Source organism: Aulostomus chinensis, chromosome 12, assembly GCF_037954235.1.
Source record: "Aulostomus chinensis isolate RoL2024-O1b breed Wild chromosome 12, RoL_Achi_v1.0, whole genome shotgun sequence".
NCBI lineage: Eukaryota > Metazoa > Chordata > Actinopteri > Syngnathiformes > Aulostomidae > Aulostomus > Aulostomus chinensis.
In genome coordinates, this window is record NC_141331.1 from 9,126,648 (window position 1) to 9,151,488 (window position 24,841).

Below are 24,841 nucleotides of genomic sequence, written 5' to 3' on the forward strand. Positions count from 1 at the left end.
TCCAGGGCAGATGGACATGTAAGGTTGTTGCAGGGGCCGTGGTGTTTGTAGCATGTTGCGCCATACATCTTAATAACAGACCAGGAACAAGGAGCTAGAATCAAGAATGTGGTGCTTTATGCCAGTGTAGCGCACCAGATACTGGAATAAGATACACTTAACACCTGTTTGGAACCAAACGTTCAAAATCAGGCTGTTGCATATGTAATTTTGTTAAGCAAATTCCATCTTGCTATGATTTAGAATGGAGAAGTTAATAAAAAAGCTAAAAAGTTATTTTATCTGCATTAATTATGAAAATATGAATGTTGTCCAGCACTCCACAAAGATGCTCTTATTTCTTTAAATCTAGCACAGCCCTATCCTTTTATTTAGCAAATATGTTGTTTCTGAAGCCAGCAGCACCTCTTGCATAGCCTTTTCAAGCTGAGAACATTGCACCTCTGCTGTGCTTTGGCGCTGTCTTGTGTAACAACTAAGAGTAGTAAGGGTAGGGACATTTTACAGTGCTAATGTGGATTTTCTTTGTAAAAAGGGGCAAGTAGCTTTTCTGCATAACAGGAATCTCAATCTGAAAGGACGGTTATTCGGGTTTTTGCCATCACGTAGCCCAACCAAGATTAATCACACAGTGCAGCCTGGGCACCTGGAATGATGAAAGCTTCTTTCAGAGATGGATTTGGTCATCTAATCTATCTTTTTTTCCACATATCACATGTCACATTTATTCTGTAATTTTACGTAGAAGAATAACAACCTGGTGTATTTAGGAACACGAATGGAGTGACAGACTCCTGCAGTCAGTGACCATAAAACCAGCTTCAGCAAGCAGAAATATAAGTTCTGTTTTTAGAGCCTGATACGTCTCTGTATCTACTGTGATAGTAAAATATAAGTGTACCAGGACAAAATGTTCCCCCACTTTTTTTTCATTCACAAAAAAAAAATCCTTTTTTTTTTTTGGGTCATTGTTGCATTATAAAAATAAATAAATGAAAGAGGAGCTTACCCGTCCCAGTCCCTGATCTGTGCTGTACCATCAGTGGGGCTAACATCTCCAGTAAGCATCTTGAAAGTGGTCGTTTTTCCAGCTCCGTTTACTCCCAGCAAACCAAAGCACTGCAAAGGAGTACTCATCATTTAGTGTCCCGGAAATGTTTCAGCATTATGGTACAATAATGGGCTTCTTCATGTACCTATGTACCCATACACCAAAGTTTCTTCAAGGTATTTGGAACTTAACTTTGAACCTGCAGTTTCCAAAAGATTCTGATTACTATTAACTCATCATCCCTGTACAGTAGCTATCCTTTTGTTAGACTTCACTGTTTTAATTTCAAGCTTTTATGGGGTGAAAACTGACCAAACTGGACCCACTCATTAGCTAAAAACATTCACGTATAACCTGGCAGGCTTACCTCTCCCACAGGAATGCCCACAGAGAGCCTGTTGACAGCATAGACCTTCTTGCTGAGGTGCTGGTAGACCTTACTGAGCTGGTTGACCTGCAGTATGTCTGAGCTTGCTGCTCCGCTGGACACCCGTTGGTGTTCCGCAGCTACATCCTCGTCATCATCCTCACAAGCCATCGGGGACACCTTTTTCCTGCCCAAAATCATATGCCTGCAAATGAGAAGTATTTGTTTATAAAGTATATGAAGTATATTGTTGGCTGCACAAGGACTAAAACTACTACTACTACTATGACTGTCACCTGAATTTGCGAATGAGGAATTTATTGAGCAAGAGGCGCAGTGCGATGAAGACCAGGCCTTGGATGAAGGAGGCGATGAACATCCAGCCGAGGGCATCAGTACAGAACGGGTTCTGATAGGCGTCAATACCATAACCGCTGAGGATCTGGACTTCTATGTTGCTTCTGGCCAGTTGCATCAGCCCATTCCCAAAATTGAACTGGGGGAAGATGAGGAAGACGTGGCTCAGCTTGTTGAAGAGTTCCTGGATGCCCTGTAAATGAGGATGTAAAACAGGATCAGACCCTGATGAAGACATGAAGAAGGGCTTTGTTGCCTTGTTTGGAGAATCAATTCTGCATGATTAAAACCTATTCTGTATGAAGCTAGACTACTTGAACTTTTTATTTTTGTTATAAAACAAGTTCAGAGGTAACCTGTTATTTAACACATGAGGCACAACTGCTCTGCAACACAGTATCAACACAGCTGAATGCATTACAGGATTATTCAGAAACCATAAAAAGGGCATCCTCACTCGCGATTTGTACTGACCTCAGGGTTCTGCGATGATATTTGTCCCATAAAGTAGAGGATGGAGGTGGAGATGATGGTATTGATACTGATGAAGAGGTTAATGCACACATAGGTGATGAAGGCCATCTCTGCATCCTTGAAGACACTTGATAAGAGATACATCCAGGGGAAGGTCGCAAACCTGAGGAATGGACAATGACAGAATCCTTTTTTTAATCACGGCATCGAGTAAAGAAGGATTCTGCATGCACACCTTAAAATATTCCTGCTGTGATTTGAATGATGGTTGCATTCAAAATCACTATAATCAAAAACAATGGGTACATATTTCTGTCTACAAATCCATTCAGATGTATGCTTATGTATTGGCTCAGTTTGTCAAGTGTCATGAAAGAACATGTGATTTGGTACGATAAAAATAAAACTGACAAACACCTTGTTAAATCACACAGACTTTGCTTTCCTCAGTCCAGACCTTTAACAGACTGAACAGAGCAACTGTGAGCCTGATGAAAATAGGCATCAAAGAAGATAGTGAAAAGGAAGGAGGAAGAATAAGACACCATGAGGAGGGTAAACATTCGGTCATGACGTCAAAAGAGAGGAAGATAAATTACTTCTCCTCTTATTCCCTGGTGGAAGAACATCTTTCCTTTTTTTGTTCTTCACTCCTTTCTCTCACATAATCTGCTTGTCCACTTGATTGGGGTGTCTGAGTCAAAGACACAGCGAGGGAGAGGAGGGAGGGAGATGAAAAGAAGAAAACTAGCAAGGGAAAATAAAGAGGCAGCCACAAACAGATAGAGCTAGACAGAGACGAAGCGGCTGGGTGCCGTGTCCAAAAAAAAGGTGCTTGGTTGGCAGACTGCGGGTGCCAAGCCATGACAAGTAACAGAAGCGGGAAGGCTGCAGACCAGACCAGGTGGGTGCAGGCTGACAGATGGAGGACTGTGATTATTCATTGCTTGGGAGGGAGACATCTGTCTGATAAATGAGACGCAGAGTGCTGACTTGGCCTCCTAAGATATAGAGTCCTGCAGCAGCGCGCTTGAACAGCAGCTACATTTGGGGGAATGATGTAAATTATCCCAGTACTCCTGATGTGAACCCACAAACAGATGCGGAATGTCAGCGCATTTGAATTTTTACAAGAAAATGACCTTGTAGCCTTTTAAAACAAATTTTTAAAAAAGAAATCAAATTTCATTTTCGAACTTTGGAATACGAGAATATGAATATGAGAGGTAGCATTAGTCATACTGTGATTCCCATTCAGCCTGATTCTTTAACACTCTCCTCCCTCTCTCTAGTGTGTTTGCTTTGAAATGGATAAACATGTTGGCAGTGATTTTCTGTCACCATCTGTGTTTGCAGGAATCAGTGAAAAACTGAGCTGTATGTGCTTTTTAAAAAAACAAAACCCAAACAGCCGCCTCCATATGCTTTGTGCTATACGCAGTGATGACTAGAAACTACAGTGTAAACAGTGTCCCATATGTTGGTAAATTCTACCCTTCCATTGACTACATGACTTGGTTGCAAACACTGTGTTCAAAACACATACGCTATGTGAGTTTGAGGTCAGTCTTTATCATGCTGCTGGAGACAGCAGTGACATCACCAATAAAGACAAGGACCACTGGAAGCAATAAGTGCTCGGGCCACAACATCAACATAACCATATTTGACAGATGTGGTCGTCTGCACCGCAGATGTTTTTTTTCTTCCCTTCCTCCTCACGTCCCTCATTTCATCGCTCAGGTACACTCTGATTAGGAGACACTGTGAGGTTCTTATACCCAAATTTGAACATCACATCATTTTACAAAAGCTTGGGAATGTCCTTCAAACAATACCTGCAGATCAGAAGGACTTTCACTCTTGTTATTTCGTGATCAAAGTTACAAAGTGGTGATTTTACAATGTGCTGTTCTCAAGAGGTCATTTTCCCCTACGGCTTTTACAGTACATTCCCACCAGTGTTCTGGGTATACCCTTGGTGCTGTGCAGGCCTTGTTATGATCCCACAGTTCTTAAAAGGGTAAGGGACATTATGTGGTTGACATTCAGGGGACATTCAGAACCTTCAGGCTTTGTTTAGGGGAACATATATTAGAAGGGCATGACTCAGAGGTAGTGTGGTTGTTTAGCAACCGAAGGGTTGCTAGTTCGATCCTCACTTCCCCTGGTGACCATGTCCAAGTATCTTTGAGCAAGATACTGAACCCCTACTTGCTCCTGATGGCCCTGCAACAGACTGGCAACCCGTCCAGGGTGAACCTCGCCTCTTGCCCAATGTCAGCTGGGATAGGCTCCAGCCACCCGCAACCCTTAACGGATAAGCGGTATAGAAAAGTGATAGACGGAACATATATTAGATGCAGACTCGTAGTCTCTGTTCTATGTTGTCAGAACATTACGAGACCTATGGAGACATTACTGGTTCATTTATTGCTCTGTTAAAGTTTTTTGCATCACCCTCCCAGTTAGTTTTAAGTAACCGCAGGAACTTGGAACAGGAGACTTACAGGGAATATTCAAAACGTATTAGCCCAAAACATTCCCCAGAAAGTTCCCAGAAAATCCAGAATGTTACCTTCAAGTCTGGGATGTTACAAATCAGATCCCTTACAGCAGTGGAGAAACTCTTCACACCTCTAGCAAGGTTAACAGGGGTTTACATTTTGTGATGAACACTGGTTCTCTCGGTTATGATAATATTACCAGAGGAAGCAGTGAGCTCTCTCAACAGTCACACAAATGTCCCATTTCAAAAGAAACCCTTTCAATCGTCTCATTTATGTGGATGAAGTAGCAGAGGAAAATGGTTCAAACAAAAACATGCAGCACCTATTTTGTTAATCAAAGTCTTCATGTTTTGAGAGCTTAGTAATCATTTCAGTGAGTATTACTAATGATTGAAACAAGTACCAGAACTACAGCATTGCTTTCCTTGGCAGTTAACGTTGACCTTACTTAAATGGCGGCTTTGTCTTGCTCAGATTTTCTACTACATTATTGATTCAACGTAAAATTACTTTTGGTCGATTACATCCCAAACACAAAGCAGAATGCCATTTACCAGCAGTCGTTTTTCAAAGGGCTAGCACATGAACATCCTGTCAGGATGTTGTCAGGCTGCCTGTCCAGAGAGAAGGGAGGGTGTGAGGCCAAATTACTCACCCATAGAGCACCAGAAGCAGAGTGACAGCAGCCAAATTTTGCCGATCTGTGAATGCTGGAATCTGGAAGGCTGCAACCACAGCGATGGTCAAAGTCACAGGAACCATGTAGAGGATCTGAGAAAAGAGCAAAAATAATGTCTCCTATTTCACAACATTAAATAAATAAGCTATTAATTAGGTCCTCAGAGACATGATGCTTGCATGTGCAGAAGCAATTAGAAGATGTTACCATGTCATAAAGGAAGTTAACAGCCCAGTAAAAGGGCTCACTGATGCCAGCGATGTGCTGGAGCCTCTTGGCGCCACTGTGGTGTTCGTTGACTTCATAGATGGCAAAGCTGGCCGTTGTGATTGAATAACCTGTCAGTACGCAGAGAGCCACCAGGATCTGGAGCATTCCCTGGACCCTGTGAGGACACATGGGATTGACTTAGATGGCACTGATAACACTGACATTGTAAGTCATGTCTGTAATTACTGAATTATCATTCCCACAAACAGACAACATGTTCTGGGTTAATAGAGTTGTACGTGTGTGTTATACTTCATTAGAGCTGCAATGGCTATAGGTTTAGATAAGGCGAAAACAAAATGTGCGAAGAAATCAATACACTCTGGTGAGCTGAGTCCCTTAAAGTGAGGCAACCTTGAGTAGTATCCTCCAAAACAACTGCCTTTTCTCGACTCTTCCTACCAACTATCAAATCAATCCCTGCTGAGACCTGACTCATTTGAACTACTAAAGTGACTCACAATCAAAAGAATTCTGTTAGCAATAAACAACCTTGTGCTTTCCATGTGAAAATATAATAACTGCAAAATAAACAGATGGCTTTGTGTCAAGAACTACAGCTAAGCCAGGAGTGCTGCTGTGAGGCTGCAGAGCCTATCATCCCGTCTAGACAACCAGCTGAGACTTTGATCCCTCACTTTTTTCTTCAACCTCCACACTTGCTTGATGCCACTACCTGTTCATCTCAAACAATACTCTATCCCTGCGTGCTTCTCTCTCTCTCTCTCCCCCTCTCCCTCTCTCTCATTTGGCCAGACCACAATACCCCCCATCCTCATAGAATTAGCTGCATACAGCTGAAAGAGCATGGCGATGAAGCTGGCTGAGTGACCAAATGGGAAGCAGAGAGAATAGCCGGGGGGAGGTTAGGGCAGCTCTATCTACAATAGATAGCCAGCAGCAGCAGCAACTACCAAGCAGGCTTATTTTTTTCCCCCATGAGCGACTGTACAGCTGGAATTTGGTGTAATAAGCCTGTTGTGTCTGTAACATGGCTCAGACAACATCAATACATCAATAGAGGAAGCAGAGTATCCTTGGAAGGGCTGGTAATTGTGAATTTGAAGACCCTGCAATATCCATTCTACTGGATAAATGAATATGCACAGGTTGTGGAATATATGAGGAGAAACAGAAGACCAGTGAACACAGAAATGGCCACTGAGGTGGTTAGCACTGACAAGACTCCAGAGAGGATGAACCCACATGACATCAGAACTGCAGCTCAACCCACTCTCTAAACGATTTATTTGATTTGACCAACTAGAACACGCAGATCTGCAAAGGCGCCGCACACTGTAATTCCTCGGGTATTTGAAGCAGTATGTGGAGTGTTTCAAATAAACCAATTTTGGGAAGTGAAGTAGAATCAATCCAGCTCTCTGCCACCTACAGGGTAAATACTTATTATATCGGGATTGTAATCAATACTGCAAGCTCTGGGAAATCCATTTAGAAAATCAAATATGGGTAAATACTGCTGTCATGTACCACTGTGATTTTGATGCCTTCAAAGGAAAAGTAGGACGCTTTCATAATTTATCTTGCCAAACAAGAGCCAATAATATTACCATGAGTAATTCAGGGATATTTATACCAATTAGAATAAGGATATTTGTTTTACAGCCATCAGTGTGGTGTTAGAAAAATCAGTTCTGCAGAAGGGAACAAGAAACAATTAAAAACGACACTTACACTGAATCTTCATCATCTGCCCGGCCAAAATAGGGGTGACTGGAAACTGAAATGGCTGTAAAAGAAAGAAGCAGAGTACTGGGTTAGTAACAGAGATACACGCTATTTTTTCACCACAGGAAGTGGCTGAGCGATGATAGTCTCTTAGCCTACGTCATAGCCTATTAAGAAATATTCTTCGGAATGATTTCATTTGCCAGTGCCCTCGGAGAAAATGGGATTTTCTTTAATTGTTTTTCCCCAGACATATGGAATCCTCCAGATGCTCAGAGAAACGAACAGCTCCCCTTCATGCTTCTGATTACATTTGCTAAGATAGGAGCGTGTGTGAGATCATCCGAAGCACAGGAGCCCTGGAGCAGGTTCGGCAGCATAGAGGGCTTCTACCGATGGATCTACCATCATCAACGGTGTGGCACTGTTCCAACACCTGGTCTGCCCATATTTGCAGTGGGATATTGGAATCAGTCTGGAACATTTGATGCACTTTTAATAATTTTCTTGAAGTTTCCTTTTTATTACAAGAATTTGATTGTGATTGTGTTAAGTTTCTTGTTTTTTCCCCACTCTCCATATCAAGCAATGGGTGGAAAATATTCACTGTCCCAAAAAGGAAAGCTAAGCCAAGCTAAGAATTATCAGGTTGTTTTTGCCCTGAAATACAGGAGAGTTTTCATCGATGCCTTTTTTCTTTTTTGGTGCTGTTTGACAAGTGTTTAGAATTTCAGTGACTGCTGAGTGTAAACTGTTGTAATGTTTTCGTTTTTCAGAAAGCGAGGGGGGGGGGGGGGCAATCTAAAAGGTTTCCAGTCTCTTTTCATAATCCCATGTGGCTGATAAACCCCACTAATACAACCTTGTTTTCTTCAGCATAATCATAGCAGCACTCATCAGTATTCACCATGGGTTGAGTTATAGGACACACAGCACCCCCTGCCTTTAATCCAGCGAAATGAACCATGAGGAAACAAACTGATTGCAGTTTTCTTTTCTGAGTATACAAAATTCACTTCCGGAGAGAATTCAGGAGCAACTAGAAAATATTGATGTGCAATCCCTTATGCATGGAAATGTGAAATATGATAAACGGGAAGTGCTGTGTATGAATACATAAAAATAAGGACAGCCTCCCCAAAAATACTATGAGAAGGCTTTTTTCCTGAAACCTCTGAATAGAACAAAATGGTTACATGACTGTGAATGCTGTAATAAGCTCAATTTATAAATCACTGTCTGAGAATAAACACAAGCAGCTGTTAAATCAGACTGCATCCCTCCACTGTCACTTGATTTATGTACCATATTTGTGCAATTTAGCACTAACTACTTTGCAGCTTACCATATTCACGTGGATCCCTGTCTGCTGGAAGATGGGAGCGTAGGATGAGGTTGTTGAGGCTGTTTAAGTATGCTGGCATTGTGTGGTGGCCCTCAGGGTTGAACCAGACCTAAACCCATACAAACGCGAGTGTACACACATTTGAGAAAAAGAAAAAAAAAAGTTTCACACATCCTGCCACAAATCAGATCTGTCTGCAACAGCACTTATTATTCTGTTCCAGAGTTTGGAAGCTTATGGGGTGTGAGATTGTCACGTTTACTTTCAATGGGAGAAATTACGGCAATATTGTGACGAGCAGCAGGAAACTGCAGAGAACCTTACCTTAGATAGTGAACGGTTTTGTGGCACCGCTCTAAGATCCATCCTTAAGTCAGGAGGAAGCTGCTTGCCAAATTCAAACCCACCATACCTGAAAAGACAAATAAGACAAACTTTTATGAGGGCTCACATGACCAAGTTTTGCTGGCCCTCACCCTACTCTGATCCTTTATAATTGGATCTTTGCCAATACGGACACCATGTTTGATCTGATCCTGATGTTTTTATTCATGTAGCAGTTAGATATGCAACTTTTTGATCTAATATGCATCTGGGAAATTGAAATAGTGATCCAATACTGTTCCTGATTAAAAACTATAATTAATTTATTTATAGTAATAGTTCAATCATGGATTGAAGTGGAGAATGTGACAATTGAAATTCACATGATGCAATCGACCAGACAACACACGCATTGATCTACGGAAACTCATTCCCGTTACAGAGTGTACTGTCACAGTGTGAGTACACACACTGATTTTAGGCCTCCTCACACTGTATTTGCATTTTGCCAAAACAGGATATCAGAGTTCCGAGTTACTCAAGAATGTATTACGATAACAAACACAACTTTTCATTCCTACATAGGAGTGAAATGTGATACAGGAAGAAGAAGTCACTTTCACAAGAAGTCAAATTCTATCAAGCTGAACCAGCCATCAGTGAAACATGGGCTGAATTCTACACATGGCTTCATTACGATGTTTCAGTTCACCTGTTCCTTATGAAGTCATTGGCTGTAGCCACCAGGTAGTTCTCCACATTGAAGTCAGTCAGGTTATAGACGATCTGCGATGACGGGATCATCTTATGGGGCGGCTGGAAGTTGTCCTGACCGCAAAGCTGCATCATACGGATGAGAAACAAACATCACTTCTGACCCCTTTTAAAAAAAGAAGTGTGAATGTGAGCCCAGAAAGACACAAAGGTGAGAACAGGAGAATTTACTCACACGCAGACTTACAGACACACACACACAAACACTATCTGCCTGGTGACCCAGTCTGACCTGTTCCTGATGGGTACATTTACAGTCACTAAATGCTTTGGAGCTGTTCCCACTGGATTCCCAGTAGTTCGTACTTCTTGTGCAGACCCTTGAAAAGAAACATTGACAAAGTGAATGTCTGCAACGTCTGCAGTGCCCGGTAAAACCATCCCTGGACACGCCGTTGAACATATCTTGAAACTGAGTTGACATGATTGCTGAAGGCAGTGAGTTGATGTGACGGCTGGAATCGATGCTAAAAGTCTGTGTACTGCGTGGAATGAAAAGTGCAAACTATAAATCAAAGTATTTGTTTGTTCCACAAGCGATTAAATATTTAAACAGTTAACGGGACTGAACCTTGCACTCCCTACCCCAGTACGTGTGTGTCTGTGTGTTTGTATGGGTGACCTTGCAATGTTGCAGTGAAATGCCTTGTGATTATGCTGCAAATCAATTTCCCCACAGGGACAAATAAGGAGTCTATCTATTCTTCACACTGCACATCATCACGATTTTAGCAGGGCCATTGGACACTTGCTCACTGTTGTGCATATCTATTTTATGCTGTAAGTCAACAGAAATGGTCCATGACTGGATAGCAAGGTCCTGCACATACAGTAATATACAGAGCAGTAAATCAGCACTGTTGAAGTTTTGGTTCCCTCGTCTCAGTTTCAATGGGACTTGGGAATTTGTTTTTAGATAAATGCCTGAATTAACAGCTTTGGTCAACATAGAATGAAGATAACTTTTTGTTTTATTCTATAGCACACATCAATAAAGAGCAGCATGTGGTGCAGTGGTTAGCACTGTCGCCTCACAGCAGTCTAAAGACATCAAGAGGGGACGAGGCTGATTGATACTCTACATTGACCGTAGGCGTGGCTGTGAGTGTGAATGGTTGTCTGTCTATATGTCCAGCCCCCCCCCCCCCCCGTGACCCTTAACAGGATAAGAAAATGTAGAAAATGGATGGATGGATGGATGGATGGATGGATGGATGGACAGATAGATGGACAGACAAATCAATAAACACCACATTTGTGATTTTGGATACTTTTATGTCTTTTAAAGGCTAACAAGTGAAAAACAAGACGACGCAGCTTGTCAGGAACATAACATGTCATCACGGTGAACACATAGAAGACAAAAGACGAAGCCAGCTGTGGAGATGCAGAACTTGTGCTGCGTGCTGGATTTGGACTGCGGCCTAACGTTACTTTAACAATTGCAGTTATACTTCATGTATAATTAATGTGTGTTAATTTGTGAAGATTTGTTTGTTGAAATTATTATCTTGTAGTCAGTTCCAAAATACACCATCCCCGCAGCACTCTGTTTAGATTTATATCATGTAAACTAAGGAGAGGAAAGGATTTCCTTGTCTATATTCTTTTGATCATGATTATTTGGTGATTGGTGGGAATCATGAGCAAAACATGCTGTCACTTCTGCACCATTACACTGGTTGGCTTTTTTCAGGGCCAGGGAGTTTTAAAATGCCTCTGAGGTCTGGTTCATGAGTGCCAACATTGATTTCAGTGACTGTTAAGGGGAAACTATCCCCTATAAACATAAGGTGTTTATGGAATACAAATGACACTCTCCCATTGCAGGGCCCTGCTGCAGGCTTTCAGCCACATACGTGGAGCTGAACAGCAGGAAATTCGAGAGGAGGGATGTGAGAGACCAGAGAGAGCTGCAAGAAGAGGGAGGCAGACTAGTAAAATGAAACAAGGTGAAAGACGAGGCATGGGAAGAATGACAATGAGAGAAATATGAAAATACTGTCTGTGTGGAAAACAGTGACATATATATAGAAGCTGCACCTGGGCACCCTGATCCACTGAAACATTTATGATTTAAAAAAAACACGAACGATGCATTTGAGATGTGATTACATACGTGTCGCCTGGCTTGTCAAGGCAGTCGTTATCAATCCCAGGGTATGACATCATGCTGTTCACCAGCTGGCTGGAGTTTGGATTCTGGTCACTGTGGATGTAAAACAAGCCTTTACTCAAGGGTAACACAGAAATTGAACAGATCAAAATTTTATTACAAAATTAATAATGGATGAAGTAGCATAGCCACAAGGTTGTACCATGGATCTTTATCATGACCTCAAACGGACACTTTTACACTCTACTTATTGATTCAAATCAGTCGGTATCAAGGCTGGCAGAAGACAAAGACATATTTTAACTTGAGGAAACAAGACACCACACCTGAAGAGCCCAGACTTCCACCAAAGTTATATTTCCTGAAAACATAATAAAAATGTCCAGAAACAAGAGTCACTGCATATTTAGAATTTTTATAAAATTGACATGTCGTGACCCAGTATTTAATTCACGTCTGTTAATTCAACTGTATATTATAAAAGAGAGCAGCGGCAGCACCTTCATATTCAGGGTCGACTGGTCCCATCAGTGACTCGTGCTTATCATTGCTTTCATTTCAACAATAATCTGAGTTAAAGTAGAAGCCAGATTGACAGAAATCTCAGTCTTCTTTGGTAGACACCAATGACATCAGAGAAGCCAGTCTGAATCCTAACCTTAACTCGACGGAGAGGGTGAATTTAGAGGTTGCCATGGTGATGCTAATTGTATAATTTCCACTGAATGAGACATAAGTTCAGCTGATCAAACTCTGGCTTGCTGCTCAGACAACTTGAAAGGAATTGCGTTAATTCTTATGTTGTCAACAAAACATTTTGGTGTGGGAAATACAGTGAGTTAAATAAGACCCCTTTTAATTCCGCATTAGAATTCTGTTCTTACTTAAATTTGGAGACTGGTGAGAATAGAAGTTACTACTTGCACATGGAGGTTCCCTGAGCGCAGTGTGAGGGTTTTTTCAGCATTGTGAGAAAAAACAAATTTTCAGACTTTCTGGGAAAAGACCTGGATAAAATTCCTGGCTGGTACGATGAGCCAAAATGTTTAATACCTTTTCCTACCCAGAATGTGATGTCACCCATAGTGTGAGAAGCAGGATAAATGCAAGAACAAGACGTTTTGTTACATCATTTTATATCTGGGTTGGATATCTTTTATTCGTGCCCTAACTTGCCTTCAAACACAAACTGACAAACCTTGAAAAGGTCAGAGGGTTGATAGAAATTCGCTATAACCCCCCCCCCCCAGCCAACCTTGATACTGAACTATTTTAAAAATAAATCAATTTAAAAAAATCTCCTTGCGTCTCATTTCTATATCAAGCTAAAGAAGGCTGGGGATAAGAACCGTGCTTGATCTTTAATATGGGTTGGCACCCCAGCGTTTTCTCCCGTGATACATAACCCCTTGATCAAACAATAGCTTCTCAAGAATGAAAACGTCTCACGAACTCCTGACACTCTTAATCTCGCTCACTTTGATGCTGCATCTCAGATGTCTGCAACAAAATCATTCCTTTCCACCCCACGCTGCCTCTCTCTGTCTTCTGAAGGTCCGTCTACCACTCATCAAACTACAACCTTGTCACCCGCTACAAGAGTTGCGGTAACCTAATGGGCTGGTTGAGAAATGAGATGCATCTCTCGCTGAAATCAAACTACCGGTAGTCTTTTCAAACACAGTACTTTTGTAGTAGACATCAAATGTTGACAACACATAACGATATCCTCTACGTTTGTTTTTGGTTTTTTTTTTCTTTCAAAAAAAGAGACAGGTCTGTTCAGTAGATCCCAGATATCATTTCAAAACCTCTGCCTAATACAGCTGCACAGTTGTATGACTCCACTCACCTATAAAGTGACATATTTGTGATAAAACAAACCAAAAAAATGATGAAACACTCAAAAGGGTCAGAGTTCTTGGATATGTCCTCCTGCTTGACCACGGAAGCTGGATCCGCTGGAATACTGTGATACTATAGTCATTAGACTAGATAATGCTTCGACTATGGATGTTGTTACACAGAAGCTACCCACTGTAAAAAAGTGTTGATCTGACGGCACAGATGATCCGAACAATCACAGCAGTTTCAAGATGGCATTGAAGTTTAGAGTCACTTATTCAGTATGCGACTAAATGTGAACTATTGGTTCACTCCACCTGTTCCCACTGAAAAATGTACTCCCTTATATTTCCATCATGGGGTTTTACCTGAAGAAAGAGTAGCTTGGTCCGATGTTGTAGAGTGCTGGGCTGAGCTCCAACTCAGGGTAGTGCTGCAGGTCATTCTTGATGGAACCCAGGCCCATAGCAAACACCACAAATAGAACAGGAAGCAGGACCTGGGAGATCAGGCCCTTATAATCTCTGCGGGTGTGGTGGAACCTCTTGATTAATATGGCTACCATCTGCTGCCAGGCCAGGGCCATGCCGCGCACTATGGATGAACCAGTCAGCTCTAGAACACAAGGGAGAGGAAATTTAGAGAAGCTTGAATCACCACCTTAACTCACTCATCTTTTTCTCTCTTTTCTAATTTTGGATGTGTGTGCACGTGACAGAAGGAAAAACAGAAAAGAGGGAAGGTTGACGCAAAGGAAGGGGTCAAAGAGGTGAGACAACAGAACAAGGAATGTGACCTACTGATCTTGTCATTGAAGCTGGAGATGTTCCCACCAAGGTCTGAAGGAAAGCTGTCAACTGATCCAGTGTCAGACACCATCTCTGAGATGGACAAGGGTCCATCCTCTTTGTCTATGTTTCCTTGAGTCAACTGAAGGAAGACCTTTAGAGATAAAACAAAACATTAATAACAGTCAAAGAGCCCATTAGAGGTCCCATTTACCTGTCAGTCATGAATGAGCATACCTCCTCAAGGGTGGTGTCAGAGATGCCATAACCTCCCAGCTGCAGGCCATCCAGGTTTGCATCAAGTGCGGTTAGGAGTGAGCGGTATGATGAGGCGTTTGATGAGGTGAAGGGGGGCAGTGAATAGACCAGGTCACCTCCCTGGGACTCCTTAAGACGTGCTTCAGGTATGTGGGCTTGGATAAAGGCCTTCATCTCAGCACTGTCACACTGCTCCGATTCCAGGTTCCATATCTGAGAATGTTTAAAAATGTTACAGCTTTGAACAGACCAAATGATGTGACTACATAAGAAAAATCTCGTCAAGGACTCTATGAGTCAGTTTAGAGCGCTCAGCAGAGCATCATGTGTGTAGTTTCTTCATTTCAGCACTTTTTCAACATGTTTGGCAAACATCACATCCACTGGTGCAACATTTACCTGTGGGCAGGCAAGTTCCTCCTTTAAAATCTCCCAGGGATACATTTTATAATTAAATTTGTGCTGGCTGCGCAGTGTACACGATGAACCACTACCAGCAAAAAGTTTGTGTAAAATGCATCAGATAGCATTTTACTTCAACCGCAAAAAAAAATTACATTAAATTAAAAAAAAAAGTCTGCAGCCATGCAGTGCATGAAGCAAGAGTGGGCTGACGATTCATGACTGATTCATGACATCTCCCAAATGTCTCATTAAAAAGGAATAAATACTTCAGAAATAACTTTGTGATGTGCTAAAGAGTGTGTAAAGCTGTCCTGCTGCTGCTGCTGTCCCAATCATGATGACTTGACGACTGTGAGGTTAAGTACCTTCCTGGTGAGGGTGAGTTTGTAGCCCTGACCCAGCTTGTCTTTCAGGTGGAAGGGAGATCCACAGCATTTTAATCCTCCTCTCTCCAGGAAGGCGATGCGGTCACTCAGAACTTCAGCCTCATCCAGGTGGTGGGTGGACATGACGATAGTTCGTCCTGAAACGACAAACACATCCAAAAGTCAACCTCATGATATTAATCATGTATTCACTACAGTGTAATACCACAAGATAAGACATTATCAATATCAGCCATTGAAACCAGTTTTGCATAGAGGCCAAACCGTGCCAGGCCACAGTTAATCAGCAACAGATCGCGCTTCTTAAGTGCTGAAGTTTTTACGTTTGGAAATGATTATGGTCGTGACAGACGTGCTATGTGAAATGACCAATCAGAGAAGACTTGGCTTCCAGGGGGCAGGTCTTAAAGAGTGAGATGTGTTGCAGCACTGGATGTTAGGATTTTTTTAAACATAAAAGCATGTAAAGGTGTTTCGGTTTTCATGTACAAAACAAAAGTATGACCCTGAAAATGAGCATAACGTGCCCTGGTTGAGAATGTATCACTCCTACAGCCTTTGATTTGTTGTCAGTGAATCATACTCAGCGAGTTTATGTTTACCAGCAAGCTTTCCTGTGATGCGTTGTTGGCTTTCAGAACTTTGAGAAGGTGAAAAGAACAAGAGAACAATATTAAGCTGTATTATGGAATTTGGGTAGGGTGGGGGCTGTGTTTTCTTTTCTGACAAGCACATTCTGAACAATGCGCATCCAAATAAACAAAAACAAGCCATTACAAAGACATAGTCACATATATGCGACAGGCACATATGAATCATCACAGGCACACAGGCAGCAAGCGATGCAGAAAGTTGATTTTCAAATAGATTCCCCTGAGAATAAAACTCTCAATTTCTGTTTATTGCAACAGGGCCACTTGCTCATCTACAATTATGTAACATACTGTGAGCTTCTTACCAATAATGCAGAGATACTGCAAGAGAAGAAAAATACCTCTGGATTTATTTTAAGGGTAATTATATACTGAATTTAAAGTTGGAAGCTTGAGAAGGGGAAAGCCCCACGGGGTCGTTTCTAGGTTCACTGCTCTTTTCCTTTTATCCCTCTTGGGAAAAAGGGAAAGCACCATTAAAAGGCATCTTTGACAGAAACCAATACATGGATGTATCTCTGTTGTATAGAATATTGAGGAGCTGGATTGTCTTCACTCTGTCTGTGAGAGGATACGGGCTCGCAAAGATGAGATACACCAGTAGTGGAGGACTGATAAGAGAAACATCTTTTTTTTAAGTTACGATATAAAGTGATGTTTTACACGCGCGCGCACATGCACGCATGGACGCACACACACACACAAACACACACAAACACATTAGTTCTTCCCTGTTATTATCACTCCCAATAGCAAAAAGAATATAAGCCATAGAAACACTGGTGCTTTTTTTGACAACAGCAATGTGACAATTTTGGACTGAATACATTCATGGAGGCACAGAACAAAACAGAACGACACAGCGAAGAAGAGAATGAGAGTTAAAGGTTACATTCTTCCTTCGTGGACGCTGCATGCAAGGGCTGCATGATTTTGAAAGGAATATTTAATGGCTATGATTTTCACTGACCCTGAGATTGCGATATTATTTGTGATATTATAGAAAGTATCAATTTCATTTTACATTTTTCTTCCATTTTCATTGAAAAAAAATGATGACAATGGTGTGTTTTTGTGTTCATCTGTATTAACCAAGGATGTTCTCTTGGGTTTTAGAATATGACATGTAGGCAGGATATCTCTGCAGCACCACAATTAGCCTTTAATGACTATTGTGATTTGAAAATCCCAGTGGGAGTTTTTGATTAAATTCAATTTATTGTGAAGCCCTACTGCACACTGATGTTGCACCATTTAGCTTCCACTCCTTGCCTAATTTAAATTCTTTGGCTGTAGGAGTAATTGTAGCAGCAATAGTGCTCCTACAAGCTGTCCTACCTACAGCTTGAAGGTGAGCTGAGTGTTTTTTAACCTGTTTCTGGCATGTGGCTGCAGGGCTTACCTTTTTTATGCTGGATAACAATGTCCCAGATGCTGCGCCGGGAACATGGATCAACTCCTGTGGTGGGTTCATCCAGAACCACCACGCGGGAGCCCCCGATGAAGGCGATGGAGATTGACAGCTTGCGCTTCATGCCACCAGACAAGGCACCCACCCGCTTGTGTCTCTGAGCATACATGCCTGTCTCCTCTAGAATCCTAGTGGGGGGAGTCAATGAAAAGCATTGAAGGGTGAGATCGTGTTTCTATGCATTACAAGCAGGCCTCTGGGTAATATTTGCATTAGTTCAATCAGTTACCCAGCAGGAGTTTCTCAAGAGGTACAGCTTTTTCCTTTAGAATAAAGTTGATTATTGCTTCTTGCATCATACAGGAACTCTAGAAGCCCATGATTTAACTGGGGGGGGGGGGGGGGGGTTAAACCCATATCTTAATTATGTCACAGACTAATGGCTTTCCTCAAGCTTTCTCCCATATGATTTTCTGAGATGCAGAAGAAATAAATGATGTTATAAAATGATCTGAGTCTGAAACAGGGAATAAATATTATGTTTTAATCTTCAAAAATTCTCAGAGAACATTCTGAACCTGCACCCACTGGTATCTGGTGTGTTTTACAGCTCTAGAGGTGCTAAAGAGAGGAACATATTTTAAAGTTAACAGGTTTAGTGATCTTTTTTTCATTCTTATCACAGATTCAGATTGTTGCACCAAAACCTAGAGATACCGATAAAGTACAAGTGAAGCCATAAAATCAGTTTCATGACCATATCATAACATTGCTTGAACTTCCTTTAATGTCCCCAGTGGAACCATTCATTGGTCTTGACTTCTGGCAACTGTTTTTTTTTTTCTTCTTTGGTTTGTTTTTTTACTGGGGGAAAAAAAAACCCACAGACTTCACACAGTGACATCACGTCTTAAATACTGGATGTATGTACATGTATGTGTTTCCATCATAATGAACTTTTACCTTCAACAGCCAAAATTGTTTCAGTTCATCCTTGAGTCCCAGTGGACATTTGAGCCAAATTAGAAAAAAGCACGTCAAGGCATTCCTGAAATGTTGTGTTAACAGGAATGCCAAACACAGCTCGTTAAATCAGACTGCAACAGTTTATCTCATAGCACTCGTGACATGATCTCTGAATGCACCACGAGCACAGCTGACCACTTACGTTCGGACTTGCTCATGTAGTTCTCCTCGTGACCAGTGTGGGGCCTTGATCTGTCCGTACAGCAGGAGATGCTCCTTGGTGGTCATGTGGTCAAACAGGACATCATACTGCATGCAGACGCCAAGGTCTGTGCGAATATCATCCAAGTTCATCTGCATATCTCTTCCATAAATCTCAATTGAGCCAGAGGACGGGGCAAAAAGGCCTGTAAGAAGAGACCTAGGAACACAACAAAACCATTTATTAAACATAGTGACTTGATGGATACACACAATTCAACTTTTGACCCTGAGCTCCCATGAAAAGTCTACACTACACTGTGTACTTTGTACTATGAAGTGCATAAAAATGTGCCATTTAAATCAATTAAAACTGCAATTTTGGTACCCATATTCATCAAAGCATTAAAGATTGAAATTTACTATATAAATTCTGGGTGTCATACTGGGCTTCTTCCTTTTAAAACAGCAGTTTTTAAAAATGATGTTGCACTGCTGAAGATCACAATTCAGAAAATCGATTAATGTCTGCTATATATGATAAGGACCATGTGAAAGAGATAAATAATTGTAGGGTAGAGTTTTTACAGCTTGATTTTGAAAAGTGTGTTCTTTATTAAAGTAAGAAAATGGGACATCAGCCCTGAAGAGAATTATTGATTGATAGAAAACAAAAAGTTTCACTAGTCTCCTGTTTTGGAACCTAGGATATGTCCAAACTAGGTTGAAAATGCACTCTGTTTCTGTCTCATTTGCTATTTTCTGTATTTTTTTTTCCCTCAAGCACATTCCTGTCAAATGACTTGTGGCTTGGGGAATATTATAGGACATAAAATCCCCCTTTTGGTTTTCAACATTGTGAAATCTTATTCTGCTGCCTCACTCATTGTATGTTCTTCTGGAATAGAGCATCAGCAAAATGAGTCACATTTAAAATGTAAATGTAAGTGCTCCAGCTCATGACGACCCATCAGACTAATCTCTAACATGGTGCATTTGCTGTGCCAGTTTTGGACAAAACGATCTGCCTGTCAGCAGCAGATCCTTGAGATGATTAAAGGGAGGCACAAATCAAATTTAAAACACACAGCATGCACTATATCGACAGTCAAAATGCATATGCATCTCAAGATATGCTGATCCAGTGAAAGAGCAGACATGTTGTGCAGCACATACATGGTGGTGGTCTTGCCAGCTCCATTGTGACCAAGCAGTGAGGTGACATGACCCTCATAGAAGGAAAGATTAAGGTTTTCGATGGCGACTCGGCTGCCATAGATCTTGGTGAGACCATGGAGGGCGACGCCCACGGGGAGCTGTGAGAAATCCCCACCTGCCTGCGAGGAAAGTGTGCTCTGGCCTGAGAGAAACATGGAGACCAAAGGAACCAGTAAATCAAACTAACAGGGTGAAGGAATTAAATGGAGAGTGAGGAGAAATATAAATGCAGCTTGGTGCTGGGTTTAGAAAAAAATGATAGAGCATGAAAGAAAAGATTTTATGGTCTTGCTGTAAGAAACAACACCAGAGGAGACAGGATGGGTCATTACATTCTACTGAGGAGATGATGTTTTCTTTATGAGTGAGTGAGTGAGTGAGCGAGTGAGTCCTCAACAGGATTACACAAAAGTTATCCTCGCCCATTTCCCAAACCTTTCCTTTCCAAACAAAAAACCTTTAGACCTTCTCCTGGTCAGTACAAGGCTATTATCAGAGCAATTCCTCACTCCTAAAGTGGATTTTGCCTTTCAAGTACTCAAAAACAGGTGAGATAAAACAATCAAACGATAATCCTTGAGTGATTTGGTTCAACTGAATGCACAACTGGGGGTCAGCTCTACTGTGACCCCGCTCAAATCAAAAGCGCATGAGGATTGCTGTGCGTACAGCTGGATAAAGATGTGGATTGACGCACTTTAGAGTTGCTAAACTGACACGCTTGGCCAGCTCTGCTGTTGATGGCGATGGGGCAACATTAGCTTCAAGCTAAACACAGGTGGCTGGCTGTTTCTGCATTCTGGAGCCACAAAAAAGTTATGCAGCATTGTGGAAAAAAAACATCTGCATGAACACAAGAGACATATTTTTGAGTATCTGAAAGGAAAAATACATTTTCCGGGTGAGGTCTCACTTTAAGGACAACTGTCCATCTACTTTTACCTGCTTTGATTTCTCGTCTGCTTTCTCTCTATTGTTCTGCTGGTGCACTCGGCCCCACCAAAAATAAAGGTTTCCCTCGGTGAGCTCAGAGTTTCAATAAAAGCTTAAATTGAATTTCATGAAACTTTTCAGAGTGGCAGAGTGTGGGCTAAGAATGACAGCAAAATAAATAAATAAATAAAGAAGTATTTTGTTGCCAGATCTTGATCACGGGACAAATCTTGGAATTTTTCCCAAATAGAGGTACACTTGTGAAGTGCATAAGTATTTGAAACAAGCCTGTATCTGTTTTTCAAATAAGGACCCATGGAATACATCCTGATAGTCCCATAGTTTCATGTAGATTTGCCTAATCCCCCTAACAGACAGACAAGACAAACAAACACATAGAACCAAACTTACAGCGAAACTCTCTAGTGTACAACTGTGTAGGATTTAGTGCAGTTCCCTAATTCATCACTGGACAAACAGGTCGAAGACTTGCAACTGCCACCAGTGAGTTTCTGGATTGTTTCTATGAGTTTTGGATATGTATCCAGACATGTATATGCTGGGTTCAGTATATGACAAGGAAAATGGGCTTCTGCAGGGGGGATCTGTACTCTCCAAGCGCCCCTGCTCTAGCTGTTATCTGCTACTGTACGGCAAAGTGTGCATTATTCTTTACCTTTTCCCTTATCGTCAGAGAACACAGGTTGGTTTTTATGCATGATGTTGGTGAAGAGGTGTCCTCTGGCTCCCTTGATCTGTGACTTCATGCAACAGCACAAATCAACCCAGAAAGAACCCTTGAGGGGGAAGTACCATGGGACCGGGATGCCATATTTTCCTGATTAATAGAAAAGACAAACACTTTTTAGACGGTTTTACAATGCAACCCAAAAGAGGCTCTGCTTCATCTAGGTAACACAACATACACACTTCAATTGAGGTATGAGTCAATCATCATCATTAATTCATTTGGATGAGTCTGCTTGGTTACCTGGGAAGACCATTCGGACGTAAGCCCCGATGAGGAAGTAGAGGATGGAGTCGATGAGCATCAGCCAGCACAGCCACCCAAATGATGCTGTGTCTCCAGCCATAGGCGAGGTGTATGAGTTGCTCCAATGAATTCCTGAGCAGAGGAAGTTTTAATAGTACTTCTAGAGCTTGTAATGTATGAATGAAAATATTATTTCAATACTAACACAACAGTTTCATTTGCTTTTTCTTCCAAACTTCTTACATAACGTCGACTAACGTTACCACATCAATCTCAAACGTTCATTCCAGCTTCTGCTCAACTTCAGGATATCTGAGAGGGTAGTTAGGAGATTTCTTTGTACAGCCTCTCTAAGTAAGTGGGACTCCACTCCACACAGCTCACGGCTCTGTGTTCCTCAGTAGTTCTGGACCTTGATGGGCAGAGGAAGAGCAACTTCTTCTCTCAACTGTGCAAATCTGTGGCTTCTAACCATTTTTCTTCAAATGTCACTGAAAGCTTGTTTTTGATTGAGTTAAATTTACAACACAGATGGTTCCTGTGGACATGCAGCATATCTACTCCCTCAAGAATTGCTCTATTGCCCGTGAAGAACAGTGAGATTTGCTCCCGATAAATACTTTCCTATTTACCCTGTCTTCTGTCTTTTTGACTAGATGATTCCATTATATGTCAAATCTTTTTTTGGATGCAAGTCAAATGCTCGTACCTTCTCCTTGGGACTCGTAGCGAGAGACATATTGACTGGCGTAACTGAAACAGCTCGGGGAAAATAAACTCTGTAGGGAAATGAGACTTGAATTAGACAGGGAATCAAAGCAAGGGCAATAAGGAAAGAAATACCAACAAAGGTACGATTAGCTGCTTGGTTTCACGAAGATAAACGTCTTTGCTCTTGACAACAAACAGGCCACTAACAGTTTCCTACAGAAAAGTATCAAATTAGATTATCAGAAAATGTTTTGTGATGTCTTATTTTAATTTCGGAAGGTTTTCAATTTGGAGGTGATGCCTCGTTGCATAAGAGGTGTATCTCTACACAAGCTTCAATTCTTTGAATATGGTTTGATCTACACACCTTTTCCTTATTGTTGTTATGTTTTTATTGGTTCTCTATATGCTGACTGCTACTCTCAAGGTAACAGGATTGAAGAAGGACACAAAACGGTTATAGATAATGCTCAGCTAAAGACAGTTGGCTGGTTCAGAGGCTCTATTATTTCTAAGAGTTGCAAGAATTTAAATAATAGAATTTTTACTGCAGAGCCACAACATGATCTACATGCAGCCTGAAGCAGAGGAGCAGACTTTAATTCAGTCAAGCTTAGCTGGAGTTTACAGATTTAATGGACTATTAAAGTGGATGAAAGATAGACATTCACGTATGTGTCTTAATGTGGGGAACTAACTAAAGCCTACACTGTGAGAGTGAGAATGACCAGAACAGTCACATTACTGTACAGAGCGTTGTCAAACTAACAATTCCAAGCCAGTTATATCTAATTTTCAAGTAAGATAATGTGCCGACTTTATCTTATGTGAGGAATAAGACCGTTGGGACTCAGTTCTGGACAAAAATATTCTTTAATACTGCTTGGTAGATTTCAAATATTAAGCTTCATGTGCATTTGTTTCAGGAGCATATTTTTCTCTGGTGAGGTTTTAGATAGCACTAAGTTTGAGAAATTGTGCAGCAACCCTGAAGAATTGTTTAGTTCAAGGTAAACTAGGCTTAAGGTGAGTAAAATTACATATCTAATAAAAATAAAATGTCTTGACCTCCAATTAAGAATCATCACAAGGCAAACACTAAAATGAAGATGAGTCATTTGATCAAAGTGATATTTTCAGAAAAACAAATATGTGTTATGTAAATGTATAGAAATAATGTTAGCATTAGAAGGCAGGAAAAATAAAATGAAACTGTAAACTGTCAGTTTACCCTTTGGTACATCCCCACTCCCTGAGAACCCTAAAAGCAAAGGCCACTGTTTCTCACCAGGAGGCTCTTCTGCGAGAAGGTGAGACTGGTCTCCAGGGCCATGACCACGATGTAGGGGAAGAAGCAGAGGATGTAGAGGAGGCTGCCGCTCAGACCAGCAATGTAGGTCTTGTCAAAGAAGGAGCTGACCAGGAAGCTGAAGGCCAGGATGCTTAGACCATAGTCACAGAAGTACAGAAACAGGAGGAAGCCATCACTGTTGGAGAGGATGCCACCGTACTTCAGCACCAGTGTGAGGATGATGATGGTAAACACCAAATAAGTGGCGCATTCCAGGAACCAGGCGAAGAAGTGACTGAGAGGATTGACTCCCATCATCTTCATGTACTGTGGGTCAAGAGAAAAAAAATAATTTACCGGAAAAATAAATTGAAACATCAAAGACAGTCAGAATATTGGAGAAATACAAAATGATGGATTTGAAGCAAAAAATGCAAAGGCAGTTTTGATGAAAATTGGCATAAACTTTACCTCATGCAGCCGAAGTTCTCTCTCATGCACCAGCTTCTTCACAAAGTCAGCCACAAATAGAACCCAGGCGATCATCAACATGAGCGGGAAGACAAAAGAGATGGCCTCCAGGTACCTGGGGTAACCAGAGATGCCAACTGTCACTCAAATGTTTCAGAAAACAAAACATCCAGAAACTGTCAATAACAGCAGATGAACATGTCCATCATGTAGTCACTGGCTTGACAGAGAGACAAAGACACAAAGTGCAGGAGCAATGCTGAAGGACTTTTGACAGCCATGTCTCAATCCTCGTATTATTTACGCCAAATAAATATCTCTCTGTTTGTCCTAATAACACTTGGATCTGGATAC

The 24,841-nt window shown here is 41.4% G+C and overlaps 1 protein-coding gene across 1 annotated transcript in view; it reads right to left on the reverse strand.

Annotated features, from left to right (window-relative positions):
- The window catches only part of abca12 (ATP-binding cassette, sub-family A (ABC1), member 12), a 73,279-nt gene that overhangs the window by 8,030 nt on the left and 40,408 nt on the right, over positions 1–24,841 (reverse strand). The window contains exons 41-64 of the mRNA XM_086219933.1: positions 24,488–24,602; positions 24,014–24,343; positions 22,724–22,793; positions 22,012–22,146; positions 21,697–21,858; positions 20,046–20,229; positions 18,871–19,089; positions 17,694–17,890; positions 15,618–15,775; positions 14,827–15,060; positions 14,602–14,743; positions 14,170–14,416; positions 11,960–12,049; positions 10,073–10,160; positions 9,779–9,906; positions 9,067–9,154; positions 8,743–8,851; positions 7,404–7,458; positions 5,646–5,823; positions 5,415–5,530; positions 2,250–2,412; positions 1,715–1,968; positions 1,419–1,623; positions 1,010–1,119 (exon numbers count right to left, since the gene is read on the reverse strand). Of these exons, the coding sequence (XP_086076059.1) occupies positions 1,010–1,119; positions 1,419–1,623; positions 1,715–1,968; positions 2,250–2,412; positions 5,415–5,530; positions 5,646–5,823; positions 7,404–7,458; positions 8,743–8,851; positions 9,067–9,154; positions 9,779–9,906; positions 10,073–10,160; positions 11,960–12,049; positions 14,170–14,416; positions 14,602–14,743; positions 14,827–15,060; positions 15,618–15,775; positions 17,694–17,890; positions 18,871–19,089; positions 20,046–20,229; positions 21,697–21,858; positions 22,012–22,146; positions 22,724–22,793; positions 24,014–24,343; positions 24,488–24,602 (3,777 nt within the window). The remainder of the gene's footprint in view (positions 1–1,009; positions 1,120–1,418; positions 1,624–1,714; positions 1,969–2,249; positions 2,413–5,414; positions 5,531–5,645; positions 5,824–7,403; positions 7,459–8,742; positions 8,852–9,066; positions 9,155–9,778; positions 9,907–10,072; positions 10,161–11,959; positions 12,050–14,169; positions 14,417–14,601; positions 14,744–14,826; positions 15,061–15,617; positions 15,776–17,693; positions 17,891–18,870; positions 19,090–20,045; positions 20,230–21,696; positions 21,859–22,011; positions 22,147–22,723; positions 22,794–24,013; positions 24,344–24,487; positions 24,603–24,841) is intronic.